This window comes from Anser cygnoides, chromosome 4, assembly GCF_040182565.1.
Source record: "Anser cygnoides isolate HZ-2024a breed goose chromosome 4, Taihu_goose_T2T_genome, whole genome shotgun sequence".
Classification (NCBI taxonomy): Eukaryota; Metazoa; Chordata; class Aves; order Anseriformes; family Anatidae; genus Anser; species Anser cygnoides.
This window is the reverse complement of record NC_089876.1, coordinates 9100990-9117357: the sequence shown is the minus strand read 5'-3', so window position 1 is coordinate 9117357 and position 16368 is coordinate 9100990. Positions and strand designations below refer to the sequence as shown.

The window sequence follows — 16368 nt, the reverse complement described above, 5'->3', positions numbered from 1 at the left end:
GCCGGCTCCGCCCCCTCCCTGCCTTGCCTCTTCCTCACAGCAACGCCCCGCCTCCCCCCGCACCGCCCATTGGCTGCCCACGCCCTTCCTCCCCGCCCCCCCGCCGCACGCCACGCCCCATTGGTCCCCTCACCCTCCCTCATTTGCATGCCGCCCCGCGGACCAATCGGCGCCCGCTGGCTGCTTAACATGCACGGAGCCAGCCACTCAGCGGGCGCGGGGGCCGGGCCACCACGTGCTGTTGCTAAGCTTCGGCTTCTAAATTGTTACTATAGCGGCCAGCCAATCGCGGCGCGCGCGGCGATCTGTCAACATTCCCTGCCCCAGCCAGAGGAAAAAGGGGGGTGGGGGGGAGTGGAGAGCTCTGCCTTCCGATTGGCCCGGCGGAGGGGGCAGGTCCCGCCCCTTGTGCTCAGCGCGCGCGCGGATTGGCGGAGGGGGCTGCCCGTCGGCGGTGTGTCAAATGTAGGTTGCGCGGGGTGCCTTATAACCGGGGAGTCCCCCGCGTGTGGGGCTCGGCGCGGAGCGGGCGGGGGGGGGGCGGCGGCTGTGAGGGGTCGTGAGGGGGCTCGGCGGCGGCTGTGAGGGGCTCGGCTCGGCGCACCCAGCCATGGAGCTGAACTCGCTGCTCATTCTCCTGGAGGCGGCCGAGTACTTGGAGCGGAGGGACCGAGGTACTGGGGGGCGTTGAGAAGCGATCGGACCGCAGCTTTCCCCCCCCCCCCCCCCCCCCCCCATCCCCTTCCCCCCCCTTCGGATGCATGCTCCGCCTGGGGGTTTATTTTCATTTTTTATTTTTCTTAGGGTAATCCCCCTGCTTTGGGCACTCGGGTTTCGTTTGTTTCACCTCGGTGCCTTTATTTTTCGCCTCGCTTCTTCGCGAGGCGCCAGAATAGCACCCAAACAAATCCAAAAAAATAAAAAAACTGTTCTTTTAAGGTTCTGGCAAAGGGAATTAAAAAGATGCATGGAGGAAAAAAAAAATAATCTATGTACACTGCCACTAACGCTGACTTTGTCCCCAGAAGCAGAACACGGCTATGCCTCCGTGCTGCCCTTCGCCAGTGACTACTCCCGCAAGAAAACAAAGGCGGCCCCCCTGGCCAGGAGAGCCCCCAGCAGCAGGTAACGCCGAGCCCCTGGCCTGGCTCTCCCCCCCTGTCCCGGCAGTCGCCATGTTTTTCCCTTGGCTGGGCTTGGCTCTGTTTTGATCCGCCGTATAAACACTGCCACGCGTACACCAGCTCCTCGCCGCGCTCCCGCTGCCGCCGGCTTCTCCTGCGGCCCTCAGCGCCGCCGCCCAGGCCTCTCCCTGCGTGGCACTCCTGCCTTACGCCCCCCTTTTTTTCTTCCCTAACACCCCCCTCCCCACGCTGTTTATTTCCAAAGCCCTGCCAGGCCGCCTTGCCCATCCCCAGATGCGGCCCCCGTTGGGGTGGCGGGGCCCAAAACCCAACGCCGTGCTCCGGCTTCTCCTCCAGACTTCTCCTCCAGGTGCCAGAGCAGGAGGTGTCGGAGTGAACTTGACCCCTCCAGGGCTCCTGCAGCGCCGCCGGGCAGCTCAGCCGGCCGGCCGGCCAGCCCCGTGCCCCGCCGTCGAACCGCACGACCCGGCCGTGGTTTATCGTGGTTACCGCACGGTTTATTTAATTTTTTTGTTTTGCCCGTTGTTTTCCTCCCCGCAGCCACTACCTGTGCTGCGATGGCATTAGGGGAGGGCTGCTGTGCGCAGGCTCTCTGCAGCTTTGTTTGCTGCTCCGGCAGTGGCTGTGTACGTGCAGGAGGCTGTCTTACAGGGACAGCGCCGGCCCCCGCCTGGGAACTCCTCCAGCCCTGTGCTCTGCCTGCTCTGCTTCGCTCTTCCAGGGCTGCTTCGGTCTCAAGACGGTGCCCGGCTGGGCCTGCGTGGCCCCGCGGCACGGCGGACGCTGGTTCCTCTAGGATAGCCTAACATGAACTTGGCTCGCACGTGACTTGTTTTCCAAATTGGCCGCCGGTCTCGTTCCCCCACTGGGGATCCCGCAGGGCCCCGAAGGGTTGTGGGGTGCCGAAGATGCAAGCTGAAATCACAAGCTGAGGGGCTCCCTCCTCGATAAAACCACAAGCTCATGAGCCTTTCTGCTCTGCCTGCTGTGGCTGAGCACCGTGTCTTGCTGTGGCCATGGGGGAAGCGAATTGTTCCCCTGCTGCAAGTCAGGCGAACCCTTCTGGGGTTTGCATTGCTGCAGTCCGACAGCTCAGGGGTTTTAGTTGAATTCTTTGTCCCCTCTTGGGTTATAGAGAAGTCATCAGTTCATTTTGAAAAGAAAGTCTTCTTAGAAAGAAAGCAGGACTTTGCTGAGACACTGCTCCTGAAGGTTTTTAATTATTTTGTCATGAAGGATGCTTGCTGCCTTTAAAAGAAATTCACAGTTGCAGATTTCTTCTGTCTCTGGTATTCAGGAAATCTGTGTTACTTACAGAGCTATTATTCCATCATTTCCTTTCCTAGGTCTCTTGTCACCCACTGCAAAATAGTTATTTGTCTGAACTGTAAGCTGCTTTCAGGAGTTTTTAGGAGAGGATTTGTAATCTATCAAATACAGCAGAATTAAAAGGTTGCTGCTTGCGGACTTGCTGGCGTTGTCGAAGCTGAGACGTGCATGCCTGCTTGCAGTTAGCATCCTGCATTTTTTTTCTGACTGGAGGTTTGCATTTACCTGCTCTGACTTTTGCCCTGTCTCTCGCCGTGTAGCAGCGGTAACCTTCAGAAATGCCATCCAGCGGCATGCAGCGCACGCATTTACTTGCACTTTCAGTTCTTCCGGCCGCAGCGATCAGCAGCGACTTGTTTGTGCTTTGGGACGAGCCGATGCTCCTCGAGAAGCGGCTCCAAAGGCGGCCACCACCGCGGCTGGGGTCGGTCTCGTTCAGCTCGGCTGCTGGGCTCGCCTGGCAGCGTGTGGAGCGGAGCTGCAGCGCTTTAATGCAGCATCCTGCTCCTTCAGGGGCTGAGCTGTGTGGGCACCTCTGCATTGTACTTACCGGCGCTGTACCCGCTCCTAGAGACCGCAGGTTTGGCTGTGAGCTTAAATTTGAGGGGGGAAAAATTCTTACATGTGAACACCCGGTCTAAAACGTGTGAAGTACACCAGCATCGCTGTTTGTTGTTATTTGGAGCTGTAGGGTCTGAGCCATGGACTAGAGCCTGAATTTTTGGTAATACAGCTACGTCTTCCTCAGCAACTCAAAGATTACCAGAGGCAGACGAGTGGCCAAAGTTCAGAGGACGTGGAGTGGCCGTAGGTGATGCGAAGCACCAGGCAAAGTGTTTGTCCTTGCTGTGCCACTCCGACCATTTTCCAGATGCGCTGGGTTCGGAGCATCAGATGGAGGCAGGCACGATTGCCTGCACGTCTGAAGCTCGTACCTAATTGCTGCATTCTTCTTTTTTCTTACATAAAAGTATGTGCTTAAGGTTGGAGGGGAAGGGAAGGAGCAGATAGCTGCGCGTTTCAAAACTGCAGGGGTTTCGTTGTTGTTTTCGTCATCGGCTTTTACATCCTGCTGCTTGCAGCATCCTCGGCTCCCCGTGTTTACATCATCTGATCAGGCTATGTATATGATATATATTTAAATGATATGTTTTTCATGCCTCATGAGCTAAACACATGTATGTGTGTGTCTGTTAAAGTGTGAAAAACATCTTCCTCCTCATCCTTGCAAAATGGGAGAAGGGAAGGAGGGAAAAGGCGTCGGAGGGAGGGGGGCAGCCCTTGGGGCAGGGCAATCGCATTGGGGTCAGCTCCTCGATTGTGGTCGAATGAGGAGGAGATTTGGCAGGTTTGGGGTCACGGTGGGGAAAAATAGCAGCATAACCGCGTTTAATCAACCAAAATCTATAAGCCTTCTGTCCACTGCAGGAATTTAACAGCTTTGCTTTGCCCACTGATAGCTTCGGATCAAATTTGGAAGTGTTTATCACTAAGCAGAGCTTTCCAAGCATGGTTCATGGCTATCAGACATTATATTTAGCCATCTTTTTCACTTCTACATTAAATTACTTGATTTTGTGTTTTCTTCTTACCGGCTTTCCTACAACATGCCCTTCCCCATGTCACACAAACCAAACTGCTTTGTTTTCTCTCTCCAGTTTGTCGTTTTGCAGTGTCCTCTGCTGAGGTTCAGACTCGTTCTCCTCCAATAGTTTTGACCAAAATCCTCTGGCAAATGAAACTGCCTGCTTGTTTTGCAAGGAGAACAGGAGATTTGAGAAAAGCAGAAGCCTGTAATTGACTTTTGGGGGGAGGAGAGGTAAACCGAGGTCACATCTTGTTACACAAATACTTATCATGTACTTGACTGCAGGATAATAAATGTCTCCTCTTCGCGGAGCAGTAGCTGGAGTTCCTAAAGCAGTGCAATGCAGTCTAATAATTCTTGTTAACGTCTGGCTGGATACAAAGCAAAGGCGTAAAACAAACAGCTGGATTTAGGGGGGTTGTGCCTTGGAAGTGGTAACAGCGAGCCTTCAGCCAGTTGCCGTTTGGTGCAGTGCCGCGGGCAGGTAACGCGTGCGGCGTGCCGAGGAGGAGCGTGACACAGATCCGAAATTCGGTGACGTGTGCCAGCGAGGCAGGGCACTTGGGTAGGAAACCGCCTCAGCCTGCAGGTAGCCAGGCTTCCGTGCTCCCCGTCTGTAGTGACATCCTCAAGCCCAAATGTTTCGGTGCTCACAGAAAACAAGAAATAGGGGGAAGAAGAGAGGATTTGAAATGCTTGCCCCGTGGGCAGCGCCCTTCGTGGCAGTGCCAGAGCACACAGAGAGGATCCAGAGGGCTTGATGCCCTGCTGCTCGTACCCTTTGCAGCCCCGGGCCAGGAGGGTTTACACCACCAAGCCCCGATGGCCTGGGCTGCGCGTGGGTGCGAGGAGGAGCGGTGTCAGCCCCCGAACGTCCCTGCCGTGAAAGGGTCAGAAATAAGGTAAAACGAAAACTGAAATCGTGGCGTTAGATGCCAGTCTACTGAGGTCACGGATAAATTGACTTGCAGAGAAAGGAATTGGACGTCAGCGGTGCGGCGCTTGGCGTGTTAATTTAGGAGCTGCTTTAGGGAAGGTGGGGGGGAACGAAAGCAAAATAAGCGCCCGTTTATAAATATATCTCCTGTATCTATCAAAATCGGTGTTTTTGTTGGAGTGTTACATAAATAGACTCGTACTCGGTGCCGTGCTCTGGTGCAGGGTTATGGGCAGAAAAGGATGAAAGCTGCGTTTGGTGTTTCAAATGAAAACAGAGCTTCGTGTCTGAATTCCTCTGTTAGTGTTGGCTCGCGGCGAGAGGCAGCCCGTGCCCCGCAGAGCAAGCCCCTTGCTCCGTGCAGATGTTGTTCCGTGCCCACGGCAAGCAGCTGAGGGACCAGAGCCTGATTTTTCTTTTCATTATCTTTTTTTTATTATTATTTTATGGAAGGGTCAGACTAAAACACCGTGAAGCAGGCTGTGGAGATGACTCCTCTGCTTTTTTTGCCTGGCTTTCTGAATTGGATGGATCCCCCTGGGTCTGCTTCCCTCAAACCCCCAGCAGAGGGGCAGCAATCGATAGCACCGTGTTTGTTTTTTTTTTAAAACGATGCATTTTAGTCCTGATACGCTAAATCTCACCGACTGCTCTGTCACCACCGAGGAGCCTGGAACGCCGAGGAGTTGCAGCCTTCAAGTAATCGAGGGGGGGGGAGAAAAATCGTCAATGTTTGGGACGTGCCTCCGAGCTCGCTGCTGCGAGCATGTGGCAGCGCCAGCTTGCATCAGGAGCCAGAGCTGTGCACGAGGGAGCGTGCCGCGTGTGCTATGAGGAGAATGCAGAAGCCATTTCTGGCGGATTCATTCCGTACCGGCAGGCTGTGAGTGGTGTGCCCAGATGAAGCCAAATGGAAAAACACCCCGGGAGCAGCTCGCAGAGGCGGGACGCCTGCGTGCCCGCGCTTTGGTCTTACGCTCCTCCTGGCCCCACGTGCTGCAGGGCCTGGTATTTCCGTGTGTGTCCTGTGGCAGATGATGGGTGAGGACAAGGAATTCCCTGGAAGTGGGTCAGGATCCTTACAGGGAAAAGCCACGTGGAGGTGACATCCAGGGCAGCGGCAAGAAGGCGAGGTTTACGAGCTGTGCGCTCACACCGCAGCACATCAGGAGTTGGAATCGGATACAGAAGCTTAACGTGCAGCATCCCGTACGACTTCTTGCTCTGTCCTCGCTCCCTTGGCCTGGACAAGGTGTGAAATGCAGGCCGTTCAGTTCTTACACCGCCCGTTGCTCTGGCAGCCCTGCGAGCGCTGCGCAACCTGAGGTGGGGTTGTGTCCTCCGACGCCGCCGGGTTGCGTGACTTTGTGTTGCCCTCTGCACGTGGCCTGTGCAGCGCCTGCCCAGCCCTGCCTCTACCTGAAAGCCCTGGTGCGTGCAGGATGTTCGCCTGTGTTTTCAGCACGCCGATGTCTAGCCGGCTCTGCTCACCGTCATGCTGCAGAAGGCGTTGGGAGTTGGGAGCGTGTCGGTGACCCGCAGCCTGGAGCTGGCTCCCTGGCTGGAGCCGGCCTGGGTTTCTCTGAGGAGGAGCAGGGTCTCTCAGCAGCTCAGCGGTAGGAGGTCGCTTGGCTTTTGGAGGGCTCTTCTCTGTGTTCGTCTCATCCTTGTGACGGCACCTGCGCAAAGGGCTGAGCTCCGTCCAGGCGCAGGTTTGGGAGGAAGGCTGCAGAGGGGAACGGGGCTCTGATCCCAGGCTGGGGAAGTGCTCCTGGAAACGTTGCGGCATCTTGCAAAAAAACAAAACAGGAATTTACTTGGTTTCCCCCCCCCTTCTTCCAAGCCTTCGTTTGACAGTTCATTCGCCAAGAGAACACAACTGCTGCTTCATAGGTGGTTAACTGCTCGGCGTGTGCTGAACGGGTGCTAGGGGTGCCTCGGGTCAGCAGTGCCATCGCTGCAAGTCAGCAGCGCGCTGCAGAGCAGCGGCACTCCCGATTTCTTGCTGAATCCTTTTTGTTGATGATTTTTTTTAAATTTTGTTCCCTTTTTTAGCTGAACACTTTCACTGACACCTCTCATGTACCGGTGCTACCCCAGCTCCCCAGGATCTTGCGTGGAGAACCCGATGTAAAGGACTTAACCTGAACACCAAAAGTCTTCCTGCTCTTGCAGCCACTTCTGAAGAGTTCCACAGACCATTCCTCCGAAAACTGCAGTCACAGACCTGTTTCTTCTATATGGATGTCTATTTATATGTTGCCTTAGTCTTGGCCCACTCCCTATTGCTGAAATAATAAGGCTCCACTTTGAAATTGAGGCAGCGCGTGCAGACCAGTTCTCACTTTCTGTTCCCTCACTTCAGATAGCACTAAAAGGAGATGGATATTCTTGTGATATGCAGAAGAAGGAGAAAGTAAATAGTATTTAGATGTTCATCTCTTCCCCAGGCCCCCTCCCAAAGCGACCAAACACGCTGTTGTGCTTTCTAATGGATTGTCAGAGCCGACCTGTCAGGTTGTAGGGCATTTAGCCTGCTCTGTAGCTGGAGCAGCTGTCAGGTAAATGTCAGCACGCTCGGTTTTGGTTCCTGGGCTGGGCCCAAGAGCCAGCACGTTAATCAGGCGGTTTGTTAATCAGCCGGCGTGTTAATCAGCTGGTGCTCAGCCTCCTGGTGCTACATGCAGCATGCAGCTGGTGCCTGCGCTTGCACACCGCTTCGTAGCCCCTCGTTTGTGCCTGGCACAAGGAGGGAATGCAGCTGTGGCCCCACAGCTGGCCGGGGTGCATCTGGCTTCAGTTTTGGTCCGTGCTTCTCCTGCTGGTGTCACCAAAGTCAGGTGTGAACCAGGGGGATCAGGCTTGGCTACGGCGAGCTTGTGTATAATCCTCAAAAAGTGAGGGAGGTCCCTCCGTGAAGATCATTTTAGGCCTACCTATGTTTTATCTCTCTCTCGGAGTCCCCTGTGAACATCATCTGTGTGACATTGTGTTTGGGGACAGCGGTTCCAGACTGATCCTGTGTTTTCTGTGTTTGTTGTTTTTGCTCCTTTGGCATAGCGGTGTTTACTTGTTGTGGAGCAGAAGTTTGATCAATTTCGGTGGATGGAGGAGTGGAAAATAAAAACAGCACCCCCTTATGTGGTCGCATGGCAAAGACAGTAAGCTGCAGTAAACTCAGTTCACCCTCACCTGTCGACGTAGCACAGAGCATCTTTAAACCGCTTTCGGTCTGGCTGCGTTGCTCAGGACCGCTTGCCTGGCATTGGAGGAACAGATGTATTACCTGGCTGTGGCTCACCTGATGCAGCAGGTTAAAAAAATAATTCCTAGGCTACCCAGAAAACGATACCAGGTAATGGTTGACCTAGTTGATGTCTTAGCAACAACGCCGGGATGCTTTCCAGCAAAAGCAGATTAGCATCAGTGCTGAACCTTGGGCGTGTTTGAGTTCTGTTTCACCTGCAGAGGGGCCGTCCGCTTAATGCACGGTGAGATGAGGCGTTGTGCCGGCGTGCACTGAATCGCCGGTGGGTTTGGTCAATAGTTGCTCCTTTGCGTGAGCTCTCCTTTCCTTGTCCCTCTCGTTCGTAGTGCATCGAGGTTTGCTGCGGCACCTGCGTGCGTGCAGGGGGAGGCAGAGCATCCTGTGGCTGAGCAGCTCGTGCGTTTCCACGGGGGGGATCTCACACCCCGAGGTGTCCCCGCTCGCCCTGCGGGTGAGAACGGACCCAGTGCCTGCACCCCGGGCCTCAGCACAGCCACCTCGGGCAGCACGTAACGCCCAGGGCAGGCACAGGGTTGTGGCACGACGTAGGAGAGCTGCCTTGCCGTGGTTGCTGCTGCCTTCATGTGTCTTTTGATCCTTACGTACTGGAAGCGGAGTTAGCTGGACAGAAATAACGGGCTGGGGAGTTGCTGGTTTTGAAGTGGTGACAATGACTTGATTTTTGGGAGTGTTTTCAGTCCGCGCTGTGTAAATAAATGAAATTGGTATTTCCAGCTGAATCGATCGGGGGAATCAAAAGTCCTCCAAGAAGTTAGGGCTGCCTTCGAATGGCAAAAGAACCAGGGGCATCAGCTGGGAAGAAGAACAAATCTTGAATCCTAGTAGCATGGAGGAGAATTGTGTACTGATGTGGTCAGTTCAGGGACTGTGATTTTTCTTCTGTTTGTAGGCTCGGAAGAATTCAGAGAATTCCTCTGTCTTGTCATAAAGATGTCAACAGCAATGGTGGTGGTTCGCTGCTGCTTTTTCCCTCTGCTTCTCCTTGGGCTTGGAAGCCAGCTTTCTGGGGGCTTTTTCCTCTTACCCGTTGCCATTTAGATCTTCTAACGCTTTCTGCCCCCTCATAATTTTTCTTTGCAGATAAAGATCTTGTGGGCTGTTTTTATTACTAACCTGATCATTTTTTCATGTCCAACTCAGTCTCTGAATCTATTGAAAACTTTATATATGCAAATTCATTATAATTCCCCACAAACCCACGGTTTACTCATGGAAATGAAGTTGGTACCTTGAAGTATCTAAGGGATGTAAAAGTGAGCCAATTTCACAGCAAAGCTGTTTCATAATACCTATAAGTATAGATTTTAGAGAGCTCTCCTGCAACATACGCAGGCGTTGGCTTTTTAATATTCTGAAATCTTGGTATTTATCCTGTTCTCTAATATCTCTTTTCTTTTTTTTAATAGGTCATCACACAACGAACTAGAAAAACATAGGTAAGTCTTGAGAATAAAGCAAATTAGAAGATGTTATGGCTGACATGAGAGTGACTGTGCTTAATTAAGAGTATTTGACAATTATTCATTCTGCACCAAATCATTTAAGTGCTGTTTTTTTGTCAACTTAAATCTAATAGGTATAACGTTGCTTTGTTTTTTTTTGTTAACTATGTTATTTTTTAAAGCCCCTGATAATTAGTTTTTGACTGATTAATGCTGTAAGTGGCTAACTGTACTGCTCCTAACAAGGATTCCGATTGCAGCACGTGTTTCCTAGAGGTGTGTTGTGATGGAGGCAGATGATTTTCAGGGAACAGCGTGCCACAAGGGATTGTTTATTGTACTTTAGGCATACTTTGAAAGCAGTTAGTTTTAGCCTTGCGATTTGTATTGCGTGTTGATACCTACAGACACTTTTCCCCTTGGTCTGCTTCCTTGCTGGTGCAGGGAGGGAGCTGCATGTGGGCTGGAAAGCCGCAGCCCTGGCGTGGGGTGCTCGGCGCTGTGCGGATGTTTTAGTCCCTGAGATGTGAAATTTAGAGGATCCGTGTTTGCACACTTTTAGAGACTGCTTAAATGTCTGCTGTGTCTTGCCAGGGTTTGTTTGCAGGTGGGGTTTAGCTGTAGGAAGCCTCCCGGGGTGCACTGCCCTGAGGATGCAGCGTGCTGAAGGCGCCCGTCCTTGTGCTGGCACTCCATCGAGGCAGCAGGGCAAGCTGTCTTTTGGGTAGTTTTTGTCCTTTTTCACTAGCTTGTGGCTTTTGGGGTTTCACGGATCCAAAGAAGGCAGGGCTGTGTGTGAACAGGGATGACTTCAAGCTATCCGCCTGCTTCTGAGTGTGCAGAAAGTGGTTGTTGGTTGTTTTTGGTGGCACAACAAGACCGAACTCACTGGGGCTTTTTTTTTTTAAAGTCTGTTTTGTGGCCACAGTTACGTAGCAGCTCGGCCAGCACTTCCCTTGCATGCCGACATGCTTTCCTGTAGTTTAATTGTAATATGAGTAAACTGTAGCCCTGCCTAATAGCCACGTGGTCAGCTGGAGATGAGAGGAACTGCTCGCAGATGCAGGCCTGGGCTGCAGAAGGCAGTGCCGTGGCTACGGCAGGGAAATCAGCTGACAGATCCCTCCAGAAAACAACTCCGTGCAAAATTCTGCCATTCCCTAACAGTTTCTTTTAATTTCTTTAAATCTTTTGCCCCAGCTGTGCTTCTTTATCGCTGTCTTTATTTTTTTCCACCCTCTTTCCAGATATTCTGTTTCTTCCTTTCCCTCTGCTCTGTCATTCCTCTCATCGTCCAACCTGCGTATTCCTTCTTTTTGCTCCCAGTCATTTTTATAGCCTGAGCATGGAGCTGCCTCTCCTTTCCTCTGCCCTGCCTTGGCACGTTTAAGCAGCGCAGCACGTCAGGGGCAGAAGTGGGATCTATTCATTGTCCAATTTCTGTTCTCGCTTTCAGTTCTGTGTTGTACCTGCGTAGTAGCGTGCTGTGTAGTATTTGCCGTGCTAGATTCTTTTCTGTCATCTCAAGGTCAAAATAGGTAAACAGCAAGGTGTGTCTCAGGACTGTACACCTAGAACTTGTAACTGCTGCTGCTTGCTGTACCTCCTGAAGTCACACTGTCCCTTGAAGCCAGATTTTATTATTCCTGGTGATTGGTGTGAACTTGCAAAATAGTGCAGGTGCCTTGGATGTACCAAACAAAAAAAAAGACGTTCACCAAAGCAGATGAAGCGTGCACGGTTCTGGTTACCCAATGTATTGGTCTGAAGGACTCCTGTAAATTTTTTCCTCTACCAGCCCCCTCCTCCAGCCCTGTGGCTTTACGAGCTGATAATGCCGATCATACTGTTCTTCGCTCCGCTTTACCAAAACTGCCTTAAACCCCATCAAGCATCTTGTAAAGTTTAATGATTCACAGCCATCGCCGGTCCCTGCAGCAGCTGGTCCTTGCAGCGGCGGCCCCGTCCCCCGACGCAGCCCTGCCCTGCCAGCTGTGGAGCACTGCCTGTTGATTTTGGAGGTGGATCCCTCCCAGCCCCAGCGCCTTTGAGTCAGCGCAGCCGCGACGCTTCTGGCCGAGGTGTGCCTGGTTATCTCCCAGGAGCTCGACGGGGAGGAGGCGAGGAGATGGCTGCTCATGTCCTCCTCCTGGCCCTGGCCCTCACGTGGGCTGCGAGCCGGAGGGCAGGGAAATGGTTTTTATTTCACGGGGCCCTTGTTTCCTGGATGAGGGTAGCCAGAGCTGGCGCTAACCGGAGAGCCTCGTAGGCATCTGTGGGTACACGGTGCCGCTCCACGTTCTGCGTTTGTGTTGCTCATGGGAGGTTTTGTCTCTGACTTTGACGTCAGCAGTTGCTTTCTCTGTGAGTGCAGGTGGTGCTGTTTGGCACCACTACTTCGATTTGCATCTTCTACTGCTGGGCTAGTCGTCTGTATGCTCTTGCGGGGATGCTCAGAGGAAGACAAATGGAAACAGACAAAATTCCAGCAAAAACTCTCGTTAAGTGGTAGACTTTAGACTAAAACTACAGTCAAGTGTTTGTTAGCAGTTTGCATGTAAAATTCCTTTCCCTCTGATTTTACTCTCCACAGGATACAGAACTTGGATGTGGTCTGTTAGAGTGACACTCTCTAAGGACTTGTCCATGTGATGGCAGTCCTGTTGTGGTTTGTTGTGATTAAGGTTTGCATCTCAGAGCTGTGAAACAGAAACCCACCCCGAGTAAAAAGTAGGGAGGAAAGAAATCTGTCCTAAGGAAAGGTGATGTTCTAGACGTTATTTTAATAATTGAAGGGATGTCAATCAGAACAGCACTCAAATTTAACTAGTTTCTGATGATACAACAGATAATACACATGTATTTTTATTGTTTCTAGCCAGAGCACTGTATCAGTAAGCTTTCAGTGAGCAATGTAAATAGCAAGTGCATCGGTAATCATGACTTTCTGCACGGATATTTCTCAGTCAATCTAACCTGACAGCTATACCAAGGAATTCAGCTTTCCCAGTGTAAAAACAAGAACCCCTGGGGGGCTGGAGCATCTTAAAAAGACACGGCGTAATCCCGTTTCTTTGCATTAATTGAAACTAAGCAGTGAAAAAGCAAGGTATGGCCCTCTCAAGATTGCACTGAGATCACCGTGCCATGAAGGCAGTGAGTCATTCGCCCTCTGCTCTTCGTGTTGGACTTGTCCCTGCAGCTCGTGCAGGACTGCAGGAGGAAGTGGCGCTTCCCTGCGTCCTTGCTTGTCCGAAGCAGGGGGAGCCCTGAACAGGAGCACTGGGGCTGACACTTCGGGCATCTCTGACAGAGCGATTCCACTCCTTTTGCCTGGCTGTGAGGAGCTCTGCGTGGTCAAGATCTTGTCCTTCTGATGGCAAAGCCTTTGAAAACAGCTCACGAAACCGGATGGTTTTAAAGCACAGCTTTTCAGAGTTAGTGAGGAAATTAATAAAAAGCGTCTGCTGTAGTGTTCCTCGAAATGGGCAGGCCACGTGTTGCTGTCCCCAAGCCGGCAACTTGTTTGGCTGGGTGAATGCGGAGAGGCTTGATCTGGATGGACAGTTATCTCCTGCCTCTGCCAAGCTGATTTTATTATAAACAGAGCTTTATTCAGTTTTTAATCAAGAAGAGGGGGAAAGGGGTGGATCAGCAGTGGTATAAATCGTCCTGTGTGCATTCCTGAAGACAGTAAATCCCTGGGAGGCACTGGGAATGTAGTGAAGAGGGTGCTGGTTCATGTCGCTGGGCAAATGGACACGGCGGTGCCCAGCACTGCAGCATTTTTGCGGCAAGCGCCTTCTAGTAGAAGAAAACAATCCTTCCTGAAATGGGTAATATAGCCCAATATATAGAGTTTTCTATATACAGCCCAATATATACCATTTTATGGTGCTGATCAGGGGGAGAGTGAAAGTGTGTTCCCATGCGTGCAGAAGGTAACGTGCTCCTGAGTTCTGTGTAGTGCTTTGGGCAGTCCTTAGACCCAAAATCTTGCCAGGCGAATGTTGTTATATTGCACCGTCATGTGTATGAAGCAGGCATCTGTATATAAATAGAGGGTTTGCTTAAATATCTGTATTTTGATGGAACAATTATGACGTGCAGCATTAGCTGATAAATAAGAGTAGGTGCCTCTGAAGTTAAATTCTAATAGATCATCGGTTCTCATGAAAGAAGCGCGGATGAGCTTGCCGGGAGCACGATCACATTCACGATTACGTTACATTAATTTCCCTCATTAGGGTTATTTTGAGTTTGGAGAGTGCATAGAGAGTAGTCTCGAAATTCTGTCTGTGGTTCTTCGTGTTACTAAATGGCAGGGTTAATAAAAAGGTTGCAATCGCCGGTTGCTGATAAACTTGGAGGTTTTGATACAGAACTGAAAGGTCACTGAAGTAACAGCATAGCGAAACAATACGTAGTGTTTATTTTTATTACAAGCTGCCTTTTCCAAATCGCAGATTGCCATCGCAGCTGGTACCGTTGTGCAGCGTAAAGATACAACTGCATCGATCCATCCTGTTGTAGGGTTACGGTGAGGCTGCTGGCTCAGGAAATCCCCTGAGCGCCTGCTGGAGGCTGAGGACGCGAGGCGGCTTCCCCAGAAGGATCACCTGCTACCTGTCCTGCTGCTGGACTGCCATCGTGAGCTTAATCCAGCCCAGCTGCTGGTGGGCCTGCTGCCTCCTGACGTGGCAGGGAAGGGAGAAGTTTGCTTTTTCAGCCGGTTCCCTGTCCTGATCCGGCTGCCTGTCGCAGGCACGCCCTGATGCCAGCTCAGGGAGGGTGGGATCGCTTCTGTGAGCGACGGGATTAATTTGCAGTACGGAACAGCACACTTCACTCCTTTGTCAGTTTAATGCTTCTCCTTAACATCCAGTTTTGGCTGCTGCTGCCCAGAGATTGCTGAACTGGATGGGTCTTGCTGACCTGGTACAGAAATCATTGTTGTAATGGGTCTGTAACCTCTGCTGCCATCGCTAGGACACGTGCAGATTATGCACAAACCATCCCGATACGTGGCTGCCACGTTAGTTTGGGCAACCACCTGGTCTTAGTAGCAGAACTTAACCTCCATGCTGTTAACTTCCCACCAAGCAAAAGACTTTCTGTGCCATCTGGTTGGTGTAAAGAGGTTTTCAGATGAATTGCAATAAAGCTACCTTTGCAGGTAGTGTCTTAAGAGGCTGAATTGCCTTTGGGAGCAGGCAGGAGCCATGGTTCAGGCACCTGCTCCCCTCCAGGCTGCTTCTGCCTCCTGGAGGATCCCACCTGCAGCAGTCAGGTGAATGAATGGTGTTGCCACAGCTGGCTCAAACCCTTTCTGCCCGAACTTTAACCTCAGGCTTCCAACTGAGGAGCAAAGCATGTGGTGGGGTTTGTGTCTTAAGCTGCTATAAGCAGGTGTTTTTTTTGCTGGAGCTTGTTTAGCGAAGTCTTCAAAGAACCGGACCCACAGAACTGAAAAACTGAATCCTGTGGTTTTGTTGAGTTGTCCCATGTTTGGGTCTGATGAATCCATGGAATTAAAGGAATCAGAAGGTTTAGAGCTTCGCACTGAGGTGCTGCTCTTCCCTCACCTTCTCCCCCGTCTCTCGGTATTCAGCAGATGTCAGGACCTGTGACTCGCCCTGTGCGACGTGCTGCAATAGCTATTGTAAATGCCTGTGCACTGAAGTATTGTCTTTTTGGGGCCCGCAGCAACGTGACATAGGTTACGCACTCCCGACAAAAGAGCTTTCCCACGTAGACTGCTCTTCTGGAAGGGAGGAGTGCACTGAGCTGATGAAGCCTGGAAATCAGGCTGCTAAGGAAGTTGTATTCCAGGTGTGAGACATATACACGTCCTCGTGCTTTGGGCAAAGCTTTTATTCAGCAATGAAAAACGGACTAAAGTACTCTCTTGACCAAATTGTCCTGTCCTTTTTCCTGCTGAAGTAGGCTCTGCGCTACAGGGCCAGTGTATGGGCTCGGGCTCCAAAATGCCACATGCTTCCTGGCCAGACGAGCAGCGAGCAGAAGGCAGATGGGCGAGAAACCAAGTGCACGCGTTTTTTCCACTTGCGTTTGTTCATCCCTCTCTCTCCAAACATGAGCCCCTTGTGTGTCTGCCTCTCATGGGCTGTGTGAGGGGTGGTTTACGTTCTCAGCATCTGCTAATTGACAGGACCAGTTCTTATCCACCATGGTATAGAGGCGGCTCTCGTACAAATCGGAGAGCGATGGGCCAGCCTTCCAGGTGCTTCAGGACTGTACAGACAACAGCTAGGTGCTTGCACCCTGCAAAGAGGGGGAGAGAAGCTGCTGGTGACTGCTCTGTTACCTGGAGGAGATTTGCTGAATCAGATACGGAAAAAAAGGTTTTTCCTTTTAAGCTTGCTTAGCTACAGCTGAGCAAGGAAACTGCAACTTGATTTATTTATTTATTTGCTTAAGGTATTTAGGCAGCTAATGGGCTTTAAGAAGCTGGCCTCTGGAGCTAGTCCTGCGTAACACGATGGGAATCCTCGACTGAATCCCAACCAGTCCTGTCTGTGGGAGCCCACAGGCGAACGCTGGGAGCACAGCAGCGGTGTCTACCACGGTGTGCAGAGGTCACAACGCACCCACAAGCCAGCAGCGTGGCTCGGCTG

General features: G+C 51.7%; 1 protein-coding gene across 3 annotated transcripts in view; it reads left to right on the top strand.

Moving 5' to 3' along the window:
- The first annotated feature begins 510 nt into the window (after nt 1–510).
- Nucleotides 511–16368, top strand: part of MXD4 (MAX dimerization protein 4) — a 40426-nt gene continuing 24568 nt past the window's right edge. For 2 of the 3 annotated variants that reach the window (XR_010830944.1, XM_066995612.1), the window contains exons 1-3: nt 511–674; nt 1026–1125; nt 9695–9724. Coding sequence is in view for 2 of the 3 variants with exons in the window: in XM_066995612.1 (XP_066851713.1) it covers nt 611–674; nt 1026–1125; nt 9695–9724 (194 nt within the window). In the remaining variant the exon portion in view is untranslated. The remainder of the gene's footprint in view (nt 675–1025; nt 1126–9694; nt 9725–16368) is intronic. The other variant, XM_066995613.1, reaches the window with a different exon arrangement.